Raw genomic sequence first — 16,817 nt, 5'->3', positions numbered from 1 at the left:
CTCGGGCAAGGGGCTTGCAAGTTAGAGGCATTTGTTTCCCGGATCTCTTAGGCCCGGTAATTAAGACTTAAAACTTAACTGTCTCTCACACCTGAGAGACACTGTTGTCTTCACAAAGCTTATAATTTAAACTGTGTGGCAATGGTTAAGAAAGCTGGCTTAATGGACTCGCATTCCACCTCTTCTTAGGAGCTGAACTGAATCCTCACACACAACTTCCTCATCTGAACCACCGCTCACAGAAGCTCCTCCACCAAGGGCCCAGAGCCTTTCAGTTCTGTGAGGCTAGCTCTCTCTTGTCTCGGCCACAGCACACGTTCCTGCTATCTGAATAGAATCCTTCAATTTGACTTTCATGCCACTTCCTCAGAGAGTTTTGTTTCAGATAATATGGATTCTGTATCAACAGAAGATCTACTAAACGGCTACATACATGAGGCTGTATTATAAATAACCCAGGCTAAGATTTAGGGTCAGCATTTTTTTCTCTATAAAAGGTCAGGCAATATACATTCTTCAGCGTTTGCAGGCCACACAAGACAGAAGGAGCCGTGTTACAATAAAACATTTACATATATCCTCCAATTTACATACATCCTAAGGGTCTTGACTGGAGGGATGAGGCCCCTGCTCTATGGCTGGTTGACGTCTGAAGTCTGAGGATGGCAGTTAGGTAGGGAACCGATAGAAACCTCAAACCTATAGAAAAGCGACTTCGGAAACTGGCGGAATCTGGGGCGGGGGCAAGGGGCGCGGCCGGGCCTGGCGGGGCGGGGCGGGGCGCGGAGGGGGCGGGGCGGCGGCGCAGCGTCGTCGTCGTCCCCGCCTCCTCCCCAGGGGCCGCGACGGAGCCTCGGCGGCGACGTTCAGTGCCCGAGGAGAGCGTGCCAGCGCTAGCAGCGGCCATCCCCGACACCGCGGCGCGTACCTCTCGGCTTCCCGGCGACCCTCGGCCGCGGCGTCCGCGCCCCTTCACCTCGCTCGTTCGCGCTCCTTCCCTGAGGCCCGCTGCGCCATGGCCTTGGCGTTGGCAGCGCTGGCAGCCGTGGAGCCGGCCTGCGGCACCGGGTACCAGCAGGTGAGCTGCCCTGGGCCCGCCCCGCCCTCCGCCGGCCACTCGACGCCGGGGCTTTACAGGCCGCGCCGGGCCTGGGCCGGACCTTGGGGCCTGGGCCTGTCGCGGTTCGGGCCAGCCGGGCGGGGACCTCGTTAACCCTGGTTCCTAGGTCGGGCGGGGCCCGGAGGCCGAACTCGTGGCGCTCTGGGGGCTCCGACCTGGAGGCATCCGTCCTTCCTTCTCTCAGCGTTGGTTTGATGTCATTGGAAAATCGTGGGGGAGAGGATTTTCTTTTCTATTTTTTTAAGCCAAAAAGGTAAAGGAAATGGGTTTAGAAGCAAAGATCGCAATCGCCCGTGCTGCCGCCGGCGGCTGTCCGCAGCGAGGTGCGATTACTCAGGGTTTCAGAACCTCGCTTCTGCCCAAACCCACCCCCGTCGTTCCCTTTAAGACTCGAGTCAAAAAAATAAAGCGAGAGGCGAACCCGCAGCTTTTAATCGATTTGGAAGAGGCGATGTTTGGTTGGAGAGAGGCCCCCAAAATGTAGGGCTACGTGAGGCTGTAGGGCGTGTGCCCGGGTGTATTTTGCACGCTTGGAAATGACGTTTAAAGAGATTTAATAGCATATCTAGGGAGGAAATATATCCAGATGATTGGATTATTATCTGTGTGAATCTGTAAATTGGGGCCCTAGGGAGAAGAGATTTTTTTTTTCCCTACCGGCCTGTGGGTTGGTTTCCTCGGGAAATTAGAGACTTTTTTTGGGGGGGGGTGTGAGATAATAATCTAAAGCCTCGTAATTGTGGGAGGTAGCCAGAGAGAGTTGTTGACTGAACTGCTTCTGTTTTGTCAAATTTCAAGTGTTTTCAGTATAATTTGCATACGAAAACGTCAGTCTTGCTTTTTCCGACATAAAATGGCGTGATTTAAGTGTTCTACGTTGTAGAAATAAAACCAGTACGATTAAAGCGTGTTGCAGATTAACCCTGGCGCAGTCGACTACTGGTTTGTTTTGCTGTCTTCAGTGGTGTGTTGTAATCCGCCCTCCTTCCCGCCCCCGCCCGGACTCCTGAAATGACTAGTTAAGGATTTAGCCTCTTGGTTTCATAAACACTCCAAATTGTGGCCCCGCAGTCTATCTTTATATCTTCTCTGCCTTTATTCTGTGACCTTGGATGAGAATCCAGTGCTTTCTTGTTTTAATAAATTCGAGTCACAGGCTTTTATCAACCTGTTTACAAATCCCCTGAACCTTAAGAGTGTCTATCTTTCCATCCCGACTCGGATAGGCAAACAAGCAGAAGAACTGTGAATTTTCTTTGTACTGCCATCTTACTGAGCTACGGGGTAATGCTCGTTTACGGCTAGAATACAGAAAATTTGTTAGAGTGCTAAAATAATGCTTTTGTTGGCGTCTGTGTTTAGGAACTTTTTGATTATGCAGAATTTATGTATGTTAGAGATAGGTCATCTTTATATCATTACTCTAAAAGTATTGATTTTGCTGGGCGTGGTGGCTCGGGTCCCTAACCTGGCACTTGGGAGGCTGAGGCAGGAAAATCAGAAGTTTAAGGACTGCCAGATTAGTTGCAAGCAGCCTGAGGTACAGGAAGATCCTGTCTCAACAACAGCAAAATAAATTTGAAGAAATTTCAAGAAATAATCTTCAATAAAACTTGAAAAAAATCCTTCTAGGAAAAAATTGTAAAATTTGAAAGCAAAGGTCGAGGCAGCACCAAATCTGTCCCCATGGATAAGCAAAGTTTACGGATGGGTCGGTATTTTTGTGGATTGGAGCCGAGTAGACGTGGAAAAGTGTGCATGTGTGCAGATGAGGAGTGCTAGCTGATCTCCCTGTGCCAGGCACGACGGACTCCGTTTAAATCCGCCTTCATTGAACCCTGACAACGCCTTGATGACTCAAGGTTTGTTCTCATTTTATAGATGACATTTTATAGAAGTCAGGTCTCTTAGGGTCTCAGTGACGTGCTCAAGTCAACAAAGCTGTCAGATTGTGATTATAAGAGAATTTATGTACTTACATAAAAGGCTTAAGGCCCAAAACAGGCTGTGTCCATTAGTGGGTACATATGTGTACATGTATATTATGTACGCATGCATGTCTGTACGGGCCATCTTTACATTCATGCAGTTCTGTGGGCTCCTAATCACACTTGGATGTGTCCATAGTCTCAGGCATGTGCATTCATGAATATTCATATGTTGGTCTTGCATCAATGTATGTACAAAGGCACACAATTATTAGCAAAATTGGATTTTTATGTCTCATTTTTGTTTTTAATTTTTTTTTAAAGTCAGTGCTGAGAGTAGGGCCTACAACCTAAGGCCTTACACTGTCTAGGTAAACCCTGCCACTGAACTATATCTCTAGCCTCTCTTATCAACCATGGGGGGGCGGGTGAGACTGGGTTTCTCTGTGTAACATATCAGCTATTTTTAATGCCTGTGTGACATTTAATTGCATGACTGAGCAATAACTCAACCACCTATTGGTAGTCCCTATTGGGAGCAGTGAGACCCCAGATCCTGAATTTCTTGTAATCCCCTGATCTGAGTGCCTACAGCTGCTCTGAGAACAAGACCTTCAGGAGTTCCTGATGACAGGAGAGTGGTTTCTGGTGGGTTTGGCTGGGGCGTCACTATCTCTATATAATCTGCCCCTGAACACAATAAAGGGAGCATTCTTTGGGAATTCAAGGATGACCCCTGTCGCTGTCTCTCTGCCTGTGTGTGTCTGTGTATTTTAACCTCCAGCTCCCTTGTCCGAAACTCGCGAACTGGATGCCAGCGCACAGAGCACAGACAGAGGGGCCGGGGCAGTGCGTGGCAAGTCCCTAAGAATATTTTTAATTTTTTAAATTTTTTTCATTCATTGAAGTTTGTTTTCCACACACATGTAACTGTCCTTTATAGTGTGATCAGAGACTATACATATTTTTTTTTTTTTTTAAATATTTATTTATTATGTATACAACATTCCTTCCATGTATGCTTGCAGGCCAGAAGAGGGCAGCAGACCTCATTACAGATGGCTGTGAGCCACCATGTGGTTGCTGGGAATTGAACTCAGGACCTCTGGAAGAGCAGTCAGTGCTCTTAACCTCTGAGCCATCTCTCCAGCCCCAGAGACTATACATATTTAAAAGGCTTTTGAATTATAGAATGCTGGTGAATTGTCCAGCCCCTTGATAGGAACATGGCTACTCTTTAGACTGTCACGAAAGACTGTTCTGACTTCTTTTGATCTGGTTCATCTAACTGAGATGGTCTTCCAGCTAAGTGACTGTAATGGAAAGCTTTATGATTCATTCAGAAATGCTAACACTGCTGGCTTCCTTTGCTCTTACAAGATTTTATGAGTGTGTGCACATTTATGCACAACTTGAACTTAGTATGGACCCAGTGTCCCTGTAGTATGATTTCTCCCCCCACCCCTGTTTTTGCAGTTTTAAAACTGAGACTGTATCCAAATAGATGGAGCAGTGTTTCTGAAAGGTTTACCTGGGCTCATGCCCAGCTGTGGCTAGCTCAAAGAAGACATTAGTTGCATTTTCCTTACTGCAATAGATCTTTGCCTTTATTTCATGAATTTTGCTACCTCATGCCAGATATTTTAAGATATTTGGACTTGAGCTGGGAGGTGGTGGTGCATGCCTGTGATCCGAGTGCTCAGGAGATAGAGGCAGGAGGATTTCTGAGTTAGAGGCCAGTTTGGTCTACAGGGCCAGTTCCAGATGGTTACACAGAGAAATGTTGTCTCAAAAAAACAAAAAAGTTTGAATTTGGATCCTGTGTAAATGGACAGTGCTGCAGTATACATAAAAAACCACGCGCACACACAGGGTGTGCTGTTTTAGACGTAACTCATTGCCTACCTGCGGTCATCACCAGTAAGTTTGTATAGCACTCAGATGACATCATAAACCAAGCATGGGGATGATAACTTTTTGGGTTAAGTTCCCTGAGTATTCTGGAAGGGAATTTTAATAGATTAGGAAATGGATTAGGGAAAGAGTGTCAGCTCTCTCTACTGGGTAAAACTGAGTATATGGTGAAGTTAGGATCTTGGAAGAAGGTCTAGGCAGTGCCCCTGTGGTTGCTTTTTGCATGTTTGTTATATAGTTTTCAGAAGTTACAGTTACATTGACAGGTTATCTCTTTCACATCTTGTTTTAAAGATTACTTGCTGTATTTGTGGCCAATGGTTAGTCATCTAAGAAAACATACAAAAATCCTTGAAGCAGGACTCAGTGGTTGGTGCACTCTTGTGATTTCAGGGCTCTGGAGGCTGAGGCAGTAGGGTTGTGACTCTAGGACTGCTGGATTACACAGTGAGACCCTGTTTGAAACAAACATGGGTAGATTGTTTATGGAAGATAGAGTACTTGTTTCTTTGAAATGTTTTAGAATTGTGTAAAATAAACAAAATATATCACACTAATTTTTCATCCCCTCGCCTCTTGGTGCTGGGATTGAACCTAGAGCTTTATACATGGTAACCATGTGTTCTGCCACGGAACACCTCCCACCTGAGCATTTCTAAGTACAGAATCTGCCAGCATTAAGTGTATTCGTGTGTATGAAACCAACCCTGTGTCTAGTTCCCATCAAACAATACTCCACCTTGCTTATTCCTGCCTGTGTCAACTAGATACCAGTGTAAATGCAACCAATTATTTATCTTTTTGTAATTGTCTTTTCATGTGACATGGCATCAGTTATGTATTTATCCCTTTGTAACTGTCTTTATTTCATGTGGCATGTTGCTAAGGTTTATCCATATAGTAACTGTCAGAATTCCTTCCTTCCTTCCTTCCTTCCTTCCTTCCTTCCTTCCTTCCTTCCTTCCTTCCTTCCTCCGTTCTTTTTCTGTAGAATTTTTCTTTTTTTTTTTTAATATTTATTCATGTATTTTACACCAGCATCCTCTGTCTTTATGCATATCAGAAGAAGGAATCTGATCCCACTACAGATGGTTGTGAGCCATCATTTGGTTGCTGGGAATTAAACTCAGGACCTCTGGAAAAACAATCAAGTGCTCTTAACTGCTGAGCCATCATCTTTCAGCCCCCTTAGGTAGAATTTATTAGCTGACAAGGTTTTATTTATTCATTTGTTTGTTTGTTTAATGTGCATTGGTGTTTTTGCCATTGGTGTCAGGTCCCCTGGAACTGGAATTATAGACAGTTGTGAGCTGCCATGTGGGTGCTGGGAATTGAACCTGGGTCCTCTGGAAGAGCAATCAGTGTTCTTAACCACTGAGCATCTCTCCAGCCTCAGAATTTCTTTCTTAAGGCTGAACAATATTTTGTTTTATGTTTGTCTTGTCTATACTTTCTTGTTTGTTTGTTGGTTTTGGGATGGGTTCTTATATCAAGGCCTGACCACCCCCACCCCTCAAATACCCCCTTCTCTCTCTCTTTTTTTTTTTTTTTTGGTTTTTCGAGACAAGGTTTCTCTGTGGTTTTGGAGCCTGTCCTGGAACTAGCTCTTGTAGACCAGACTGGTCTCGAACTCCCAGAGATCCGCCTGCCTCTGCCTCCCAAGTGCTGGGATTAAAGGCATGCGCCACCATCGCCCGGCAATCCCCCCCTTCTCTGAGGCTCACCTTGAACTCCTTATCTTCCTGTTTCTATCTCCCAAGAGCTGGGATTACAAGCCGATGGCACCAGGCCTACCTGTTCTACGTTTTTAAAAATAAATTCCTTTGCTGGTGGACATTTGGTCTTTGAGCATAATGCACTGAGAACATGGGTGTATGCGTACCTCTTGGTCTTCACTTTTGAGTTTTATGAGAATATACCCAGAAGTGGAATTTCTGGATGGTTTAGCAATTCTATTTTAAGTTTTCTTAGAAGTACTATTCTGTTACCCATAGCAGCCACACCATCTTGAATTGCTGCCAGCATTTTACAGAGATTACAGTTTCTCCATATTCTCAACAACAGTCTCTAATTTTTCTTTTCTTTTCTTTTTTTAGTGCTAAGGATGAAAGCTAGGCTTTTGTTCATGGCTGGCAGTCACTGTCCTCTTGAGCTATACACTAGCCTTATTCTGATTTCTTTTTCATTACATTGACTGCATATTGTCTTTGGAAAGATGGCTATTGTAATTGTTACTTGAATCAGGCTAGCCTAGAATTTCCTATGTGTGTAGGTTGATTTAACTTTGAACTTACAGAGCTGTGACTGCCTCTGCCACCTATAGGGATTAAAGGTGTTTACCACCACACCTGGCCTGTACTTATTATTATATTTTTAGATTTATTTATTTTATGTGTATTGGTATTTTACCTGCATGTATATCTGTGTGAGGGTGTCAGATGCCCAGGAACTGGAGTTAAAGTCAGTTGTGAGCTGTCATGTGGGTACTGGGAATTGAACCCAGGTCCTCTGGAAGAGCACCTAGTGATCTAAACTGCTGAACCTTCTCTGCAGTTCCGTGTAATTATTTCTTAATGGTATTTGTTTTTTCAGCCTTTGTTTGTTTGTTTGTTTTGAGACAGGGTCTCAGTAAGTAGTCCTGATTGTCCTAGAACTTGCTATGTAGACCGGACTGGCCTTGGACTCAAACAGACAGATCTGCCTGCCTCTGCCTCCTGAGTGCTGGGATTAAAAGGAGTGTATCACTATCCCTGGCTCAACTTTTTATTAGTATTTCAAATACATACAAAGTAGAATAGTATGATAAGCGTTATGGAAACCATCACCTGTATTCAGTAAATAACTATCAATAGCCAGTCTTATTTATATTCCTGGATCAGAAATTTTTATTTTGCATCATATAATTTCTTTTGTCAATATTTTTATATTTTTATGTTTGGAGAAAACAGATCTTATACTGTAGCTCAGGCTGACCTAGTACAGTATAGCTCAGACTAGTCTTGAACTTATAACAATCCTCCTGCCTTAGTCTCCAAAGTGCTAGGGTTACAGACATATACCACTATGCCTGGCTGTAAATCCTATAATTTCATTTACAAATATTTTTTATGTGAAATAGAGAAAAGTGATGTTTCAAGTGGATATTGTCACATGAGGTTAGTATCATAAGAGCTTTAAAAAAGACTTTTATTGTGTTTTTTATTTGTGGGTGTAGGTAGAGGATCTGATTTTCTCCTTCGGTGCAGCTCCTGGAGATGGAATTCAGGTTGTCAGGCTTGGTGACTAGTGCCTTTTACCTGCCCAGCTATCTTGCCAGCCTTGAGAGCTCTCTTTGAATCTGTTAGAAGTATGGAAATAGGATTTGTCAATGTCGGGAAGCACAGAACTGTGACTGTCCTTTGTTTTTGAATTGGCTCACTCTTGGCAAGCCTTTTTCTCTGCGTCGTTTTTTTGTGGCACTGGTAGATTCTTGATTCATTCTTGCTTTCTGGCTGGCTCCACTGGTCATCACTTGTTAGGGGAGATTTATTGGCTTCATCACTCTGTGCTCTGTAAACAGAACAGAACTTCCTGGTTTGGGCAGAAACCAAGACTCAATTGGCTACCCTTGGGAATCCTGTTCTAAGGACTGGACACCACTGGTCCTGTGCATACATGTTTATTCCAAACATCAGTTATAATACACTGTACTATGTTAAGTTATAAAAATAAATATTACCCCAAGAATAATTTTGTTGTTTTATTTTCAATTGGGTTTTATTGTGTAGCACAGACTGGCTTTGAACTTGGGACCCTTGCGCTTCAGTCTTCACAGTGCTGGGATTACAAAGACTTTAAAATAAATCCTTAAATTTGTTTATTTTGATATTATCTTTGGATAAGTACAGTTGCTTAGTGAGAACCATATTCTTGTAGAGGGCCATACCTATTTTATTTTATTTTTTATTTTTTTATTTTTGGTTTTTTTCGAGACAGGGTTTCTTTGTGGTTTTGGAGCCTGTCCTGGAACTAGCTCTTGTAGACCAGGCTGGTCTCGAACTCACAGAGATCCGCCTGCCTCTGCCTCCCAAGTGCTGGGATTAAAGGTGTGCGCCACCACCACCCAGCTCCTATTTTAGATAAAGAAGTTTAATTGCAGATTAATGCTGAAAATAAGGTCAAAGATATTTTCCCCCTTGTTATTATTGCCAATAAGCTAGACAAGTGGTCAACATTTGTCAGATTTATTGTGCTCTGCAAACATTTTAGTTAGTCGCCTCTGGTGACTGCCAGGTAGAGACACAGTTTCTATTATCAGTTTCAAGTGTAGTGTTACAACAAGTGTGCTATTAGCTAGTACACCCTGCCTATAAATTAGGCTCTCTGTTTTCTGAGTCCATAATTTCTTTCTTTCTTTTTTGTCTTTTTATTGTTTATTGAGACAGGGTCTCCTCTCTCTGCGGTCCTGGCTGTCCTGGAACCTAGTAGATAGACAAGGCTGGCTTCTGACTCCTAGAATCTGTCTGTTTCTGGAGTGCTGGGATTAAAGGTGTACACCACACCGTGTGTTGATTTCTTATTCCACCAACAGTTTGGAAGTATGGCTCAGTCAGAGTGCCTGTAGCCTGAGGACCTGAGTTCTGATTGCCAGCACCCACATAAGGTGCAGGCTGTATGTAGTATGTATGCACATACATGCTTTAACTTAAGAGTTGGGTGTGGAGACAGGAGGATGCCTAGGACTTCTGGCCAATCAGATAGGTTCAGTGAGAGATATTGTCTCAGAAAGTAAAATTACAGATAGAAAACGAGAGAGGAAGATACCCTCAATCCACTTTTAGCCTCTGCACATGACACCTGATTGAGCACATGTGCTCATAGACACGCACATACAACAAATGGTCTGTCAGCATGCCTTGTTCCACGGCTGAAGTCTGTGTCAGGCTCTCTTCTGTAAAAGGCGCTCTCCCCTCTTGCATGCTGTGCTGTGTGAGAACGGTGGCACTCGCAGACTGAGTGGAAGGGGTGGAACTAACAATTGCCAGCAGAGTATTGGCATACATTATTTGCCATTTTTATGTGTGTAACATTGATTTCTTCTCTATTAGCTTACTTAGTCATTTATATCTGTATGAACTCATAATTATTTGGGACTATAATTCCAGTACCACTGTGTAGTGCTGTCTTTGGCAATTGGGAAACTCTCAGTTGGTCCTGTGTCCTGTATCTGGTTCCCTTTGGGACACCTACATCTTTGCTTTGTTTTAGAGCACTTTCTTTTTGGACCAGTCTTATCTAGTATATTTTTTTACACCATTTTAGAATGATTCATGTCCCCCAAAGGAAGCCTTCCTTCCTTTTCTTGGAGAATGATACCAGAAATCAGGTGTTGTTAGTTGTAGGCCTTCTAAGGTGGCAAAACTCAGGAATGCCTATCTATGTACTTGTTTCTTTAAGTGCTGAACATTGAAGCCAGGCTCTTCCACATGCTGCGTGTATACTTTGTTACTCAGTTACACCCTCAGCCTCATGAACAACATTTGTATAAATAAATTACCCAAAGCCAAGTTCACACAGTGTCTCCAACTTTCATTCAAGCATGAGGATTACACTAATTTATTCTCCTAATCTATAAACTCCCATTTCAGCAGTGAAAAATTTGACTTCTACCGTATAGCATCTGTTTACATAATTCTTCAGTTTTAATATACATATATAAAGTGGTACCAGAATTATTAACTCATATGCATATGGGAAACATTCTCCAGAAGTCAGGACACATACACAGTTGTCGGGGACTAGATTCTAGAATTAAATGGCACCTTTGCTCTCTTACGAGAAGTGGTTTCCTACAGTTTTGTTATTGTTTGTTTTCTGAGACAGGGTTATTTCTTGTTGCCCTACCTGGGGAACTCAGGGCTTTGTGCATGCCAAGAATTAGAAGATACACAACAGAGAGCCTGCATTTGGTGTTCGTTAATGTGAAACTAAGAAATGCTGAATGAATTCAGTTCTGCATCAGATATATCTTTATTGTGTGTGCGCGCGTGCTCTAAAGGTAAGAGGACAGGCAGATTTGAAGTGGATCCTCAGAGTTCAAGACCAGCCTGGTCTACATAGCAAATTCCAGGACAGCCAGGGCTGCATAAAGAAACCCTTTCTTGAAAAAAACAAAACAAAGCTGGGTCATGGTGGTGCATGCTTTTAATCCCAGCACTCAGAGGCAGAGGCAGGTGAATCCATGTGAGTTCGAGGCCAACCTGGTCTACAAGAGCTAGTTCCAGGACAGATGTCTCCCCAGAGCTCCTTCCCTGTCTTATGTTCTCCCGAGAATAATTGTTTTTGTTTTTTGTACTGGGGATAGAACCTGTGGCCTTACACACGCTAGGTGAGCCTTCTAAAAGGAGACCTGGGAGCTGCGTGTTTTAGTTGTTCCTACAACTTTCCTTCTTTCTGTTTAAATCTTTTTCAACTCAGTTTATCAGTACCTGGTGTCACCAATTTCTGAGCTTTTGGGTCATGTAAAACAGGTTGCCTACTTTGTGTTCTGATTTAGGATTCAGTCTTTCCTGTGTGCTGAACCAGTCCCCCATGTCAATCTCACTTGTAGCTGTCAAGGTTTTGCTACTTTCTGTCTTGTTGCTTGACTTTATAGGTTTTTCTCTTTTTTTGGCTTGTTTTTTTTTTCATGATTTATTTATTTTTATTTTATGTTCAGTGCTGTTTTGCCTGCATATGTGTCTGTGAGCTGGAGTCATAGACAGTTGTGAGTTGCCATGTAGTTCCTTGGGCCATATCTCCAGCCCTGATTTTTTTGTTTGTTTGTTTGGTTGGTTTTTTGTTTTTGTTAGGATCTCACTATGTAGCCCTGGCTAGCCTAAAACTCACTGTGTAGACCAAGCCATCATGGAACTTACCTGCCTCTGTCTCCCATGTTCTGATATTAAAGGTGTGTGCACCATGCCTGTTTTTGTTGTTGTTTGCTTGTTTTGTTGTTTCTTTTTTTATGAGCTTATTAAGTATAGAGCAAGCAAGAGTAAAAGAATAAATAGCAAGTGATACAAATAGCAAGACACCGTCAATTGAGGGCTTATAAACATTGACCAGAAATAACTGGGAAAACCAGTTGAGGCAGCCAGCTGGAGTTCTGGATTGAGGGACACCTAGGCAGAGCAGATTGTTCCCTCCAGTGCAGCTCCCAAGTGAAAGAACAAATAGCAGCAGATAGATAACATCATCAAATCTGGCACTTACAACACCCAGCAGAAACCTCCATGGGAAATTGAGGCAGTCAGCTGGAGTTCCAGACTGAGCTTTTGCTCCATGGATGGATTTCCATGGCAGTTTTATATTTTGGGATAAACCTCTGTTGAAAATGGTTCACCTTTTAGTCGTTCTCAAGTACACAACGTTTCTACTTGAGCTATTTTGCTGTTTCTTTCCTCCCCGTTTTAGTTAGCAGGGAGGAGGACCAGCCCATCCCGGGACTCTGAAGGACATTTGGAGATACACATGCCTGATTCTGAAGGGAAGGGGATCAACCCTTTTTCCAGAGCCAGCTTCTCAGTAAGCTCAAACAACACATGATGATTTAACAATGCAATGTACGTCACAACATGGCTGTTGACTTTCAGCCTCTATAATTGTGCTGTCTTGACAGTAGAGAGTATTGTATTTCGTAAATATGCCAACTGTTTGTTTTTAGAAGGAAAAACATCTTAGGAATTGCAATATGATAAAAATTACCAAATTTTTCTTTATGTGTACCAGAAGCATCTATTAGACACTTATTTGTATTCAGCAGGCTATAGTATGTGTTACAGATTGAATAATGGACAGTCAAGGTTTTTTTTTTCTTTAAAAAAATGAATTTAGTGTGTGTGTCTGTGTGCTGTCAGAAGACAGCTTACAGGACTCTGTTCTATCCTTCCATGTGGGTTCCTGCGATTGAATTTAGGTTCTAAGGCTCTTACTCTCAGAGCCATCCTTATCATCCCCATTCAGTATTGCTTTATAAGAAAAAAGACTTAGAGATATATTTCTTGTTTCTGTTTATTAATTTTTGTTGCCATTTCTTTTTAAAATCATTAACTATATAACTACCGTCTCTTCCCTTATGTTATTAATTTGATAGACAGGAAAGGAACATATTGTACATTTTGTGTGTGTGTGTGTGTATGAGAGAGAGAGAGAGAGAGAGAGAGAGAGAGAGGTGTTCCTGTTCCTAGGAAGAGTGATAATCAAGCACTTGTAGCTTGTAGCTCTATATCCTCGGGCATAGATGTTTTTATTATTATTTTTTTAAGGTTTGTTTCTCAAACAAATTTGCTTTTACACTATATGGTAACAGTGAGCCTCTCATGCTTCATAAGGCTCCTTTCCCTTAGTGTCTGTTTGTCTTTAACATATTTTCCATGGACAGTAGTTATGGGGATACTATCTACCTGTAAATCACTCCCGGAGCCATTGTCATTGTCCCTTCCTTGGTTATAGCACTCATCCATAAGTAGCTAAAATTTCAATTACCTTTTAAAAGAAAGGAAAATTATTGACTAGTGCAAGGAACAGAATACTGCCGCCTTCATTAAATTTTAATAAAAAAATTTTTTTGATGTCCCGGCCAGCGGGGTGCGAATGGTGGTCCCTGATAAACCTAGGGGAGAGGAATGGAGGGTACAAGAGACACAAGAAATGACGGTAAGACAGTATTTCTGATCAAATCGTCATTTATTATATTCTCAGAAGCTGTTGTATAGCAAAAGGGTGAGGGAGAAGGAGAGGGGTGTCAGGTCTGCTGGAATTCAGGCTTGTAGACATCCCTAGCTGATAAGTAAATACTGCAGCTCAGTGATCAGTGACTAACAAAGGAAAACGCAAATTGTTTCTGAAGCATGGTGCCTGCAGGGCTTGCTAGAAGATAAGATGCCAGGTCTATTTCCTAGACCTTGCAGAGGGGATAGAGGTAAATATTTTTCTTAACTTGTGAGTTTAGATGACTGTAAACAAAATGCAGATCTCAAAATACAGGTCTTTGCTTCCATCATTTTGAGATAGGGTTTCATTGTGTAATGCTGGCTGGCCTGGTGTTCACTATGTAGCCTAGGTTGGCTACAAACTCACAGAGATCTGACTGTCTGCCTCTACTTCCTAAATGCTGAGATTGAAGGTGTGCACCATACACCCAGCTAATTTTTTTTTTTTTTCAGTGCTGGGAATTGAACCCAAAACCTTGTATGTTAGGCAAGTGTTCTAATTTGTATATGTGAAGAGGGGAGTCCTCACACTTGTGCAGTAAGCACTTCACTTCTTGAGCTGGCTCCCTCACCCCTGTAACTTACCATTGTGTGAATTAATTACTTGGATTTATTACTTATGTGGATTTGCTGTGGGGGGTTGTTTGTTGAGACAGGGTTTCACTCTGTAGCATCGAGACCTGGTGTTAACTATCTGAGCTTGGGCAATTGTCCTCCTTACTATATAAACTGCTGACATGACAGCTCGTGGTGTGCTGCCTAAGGGGAAGGTTATTGTAGTTATGAGAGAACAAGCAGAGGCATCTGGAGGAGTCCAGAGTTGAGAGAGAAAATAGTAGAACATGGCCAGCAGCCCGAACCTGGCCATGAGAGATGGGGTTGGGGAGAGAGAGAGGGCGGGGCGAGGGGGGGATGGTAATCAGGGTTATTTGGAGAATGAGTAGCTGGGGGAGGGAAGCCCATGAGTTGGAAGTTGAGGGTAGGGGAGTAGGTGAGAAGAGCTAGAATGTTAACATATCTTTGAAAGTGTAACAGGTACTTGTGACAGTGAGGGAGAGGCCAGCAGGTCCTTTGGTATGCCAGTTGGCACCATAGGTGTCCCTTCTGCATTTGGAAATTTGGGGAAATGGAGTTTTCTTTAGTGGGGATATAGGTATGTGCCAACACACTTTTAAGTTTTTTTGACTATGTAATTCTATATTATATGGTTCTTAAAATCATTTAACAGTGATTTAAATGGCATAATGAGCTGAAAGGGGAGACAGACACACACAAAAAATGGTCTGAAACAACACATAAAAATAAAAAAGATGAGACCAACCTGTACTACATAGACTCTTGTCTCTGAAAATTACAATAAGGGAGATAAGACAGTTCAGCAGTTAAGAGACTTCCTCTCTTAAGGAGGACCTCACTTAGTTCCTAGCGCCTGTATAGCAGGTCACAACCATCTGTAACTCCAGTTCTGGAGATCCAATTCTTTCTTCTGGACTCTATGGGTACCAGGGACCCATGTGGTGCATATATGCATGCATGTGGTATATACACATATATGCAAGCAAAACTTTCACCTATTTGTATACATAAAGTAAATACAAAAAATTACAATGAGGTTTGTATGGTGTTGCACTTCTTTGGTTCCAGCACTTGGAAGGCAGAGGCAAGTAGATATACCTGTGAATTGAAGGATAGGTCAACACATACCAAGCTGCAGGCCAGCAGTACATGGTGAGACCTTGTCTACAAACAAAAACTTTTAGGGGCGAGAGATGGCTCAGCGGTTAAGAGCACTGGCTGCTCTTTCTAAGGTCGTGAGTTCAATTCCCAGCAAATATATGGTGGCTCACAACCATCTGTAATGAGATCTGGTGCCCTCTTGAGGAAGAGACCTGGTCAGTTGTCCTCATCAACTTTGACCATGAAATCCAATATGGACAAGTTCATTTTTCATTCAGTTTCTTTAGACCTGACACATCTTCTGTCTTTGTGAAATCCTAGCCCACTGAGGGCAAGTGTTAGCCTGGAAGACTCTTGGCTTCAGGTTTTACTGAAGCTAGGTGCCATTTACTTAAGTGTCTTGGCCAAGACACTTAAGTAAATGGAAATTATTTGGGCATAAGACACTGATTCCATAGGTCAGTAAGCTGATGACAAAGAGCTGGCACCGTAATTGCAGCTGTTCAGTGCTTTTGCAGATGAGCAGTGACTTTGCTCAGTTTTAGCTTTTTAGGTGAGGTGAATTGGAGGTGAGTGCCTACGATGTGCTCACCTTGTATCTCCTGTTAGTACGACCTAATATGGAGAACCGGGGGTTGAAGGAAATGCAAGTTGGTGATCTCACTTGGCGGCATCTGCTCTCATTTCTAAGGACTTCTATAGATATTGCAGGTATTTTCCCTCGTAAAGCCAAGTGTTCGTCTGTTCTATTTATGCTACCAGCCAGACAGCCACACAACAAGCAAGCCTTTAACCAAAAGCTCTGTGAACATGGCCTTTCTAAGAGGAAGCATTCTGTCTGTTAGACACTTTTAAGTCATTGTTCTCATCACTTGATTTTCCTTTGCTTTGGTACATTTTTAGGTTTTCAACTTGGTAAAACATGTAATCATGTTTACATTATTTTTTTTTCTGATAGTCTTGGATATTCTAAATGCTGCAGTAGCGCGATATATACACATATAACTTTAAAAATCATTACTTTATGTGTATGGATGCTTTCTCTACATAGATGTCTGTGCACCACATGTATACAGTGCCTGTGGAGGTCAGAGGTAGGTATTGTATCTCCTGGACCTTGAGTTACAGATGGCTGTGAACTGCCTGTCCTCTGGGAGAGCAGCCAGTGCACTTAACCACGGAACTCTCTCCAGTCCCAGGAAATGATTTTTTTAATTGCAGTGATTCACTGTGCTTGTCATTTTACCCATTTACAGTCATGTTCTGTGGTGATTTGTGGGCTATTGAGGGTGACAGATACTGACGTAACAAGGGAACAGTGATGTACAACAGTTAATTTGACGTTTTATTTAAATAAAATTATACAGTACAGATTTGGCTTTTTGAAAATAGAAAACACTATTATTCTTTTGAGATTGAAAATTTATTTCCTTAAAGTTTATTCTT

At 42.4% G+C, this 16,817-nt stretch overlaps 1 protein-coding gene across 1 annotated transcript in view; it reads left to right on the top strand.

Moving 5' to 3' along the window:
• The first annotated feature begins 815 nt into the window (after positions 1 to 815).
• The window catches only part of Ndfip1 (Nedd4 family interacting protein 1), a 44,996-nt gene continuing 28,994 nt past the window's right edge, over positions 816 to 16,817 (top strand). The window contains exon 1 of the mRNA XM_057788681.1: positions 816 to 1,078. Within this exon, the coding sequence (XP_057644664.1) occupies positions 1,016 to 1,078 (63 nt within the window). The 5' untranslated portion in view covers positions 816 to 1,015. The remainder of the gene's footprint in view (positions 1,079 to 16,817) is intronic.

This window comes from Chionomys nivalis, chromosome 14 (genome assembly GCF_950005125.1).
Source record: "Chionomys nivalis chromosome 14, mChiNiv1.1, whole genome shotgun sequence".
Classification (NCBI taxonomy): Eukaryota; Metazoa; Chordata; class Mammalia; order Rodentia; family Cricetidae; genus Chionomys; species Chionomys nivalis.
Note: the sequence above shows the minus strand (reverse complement) of the source record. Positions and strands in the feature narration are given on the sequence as shown.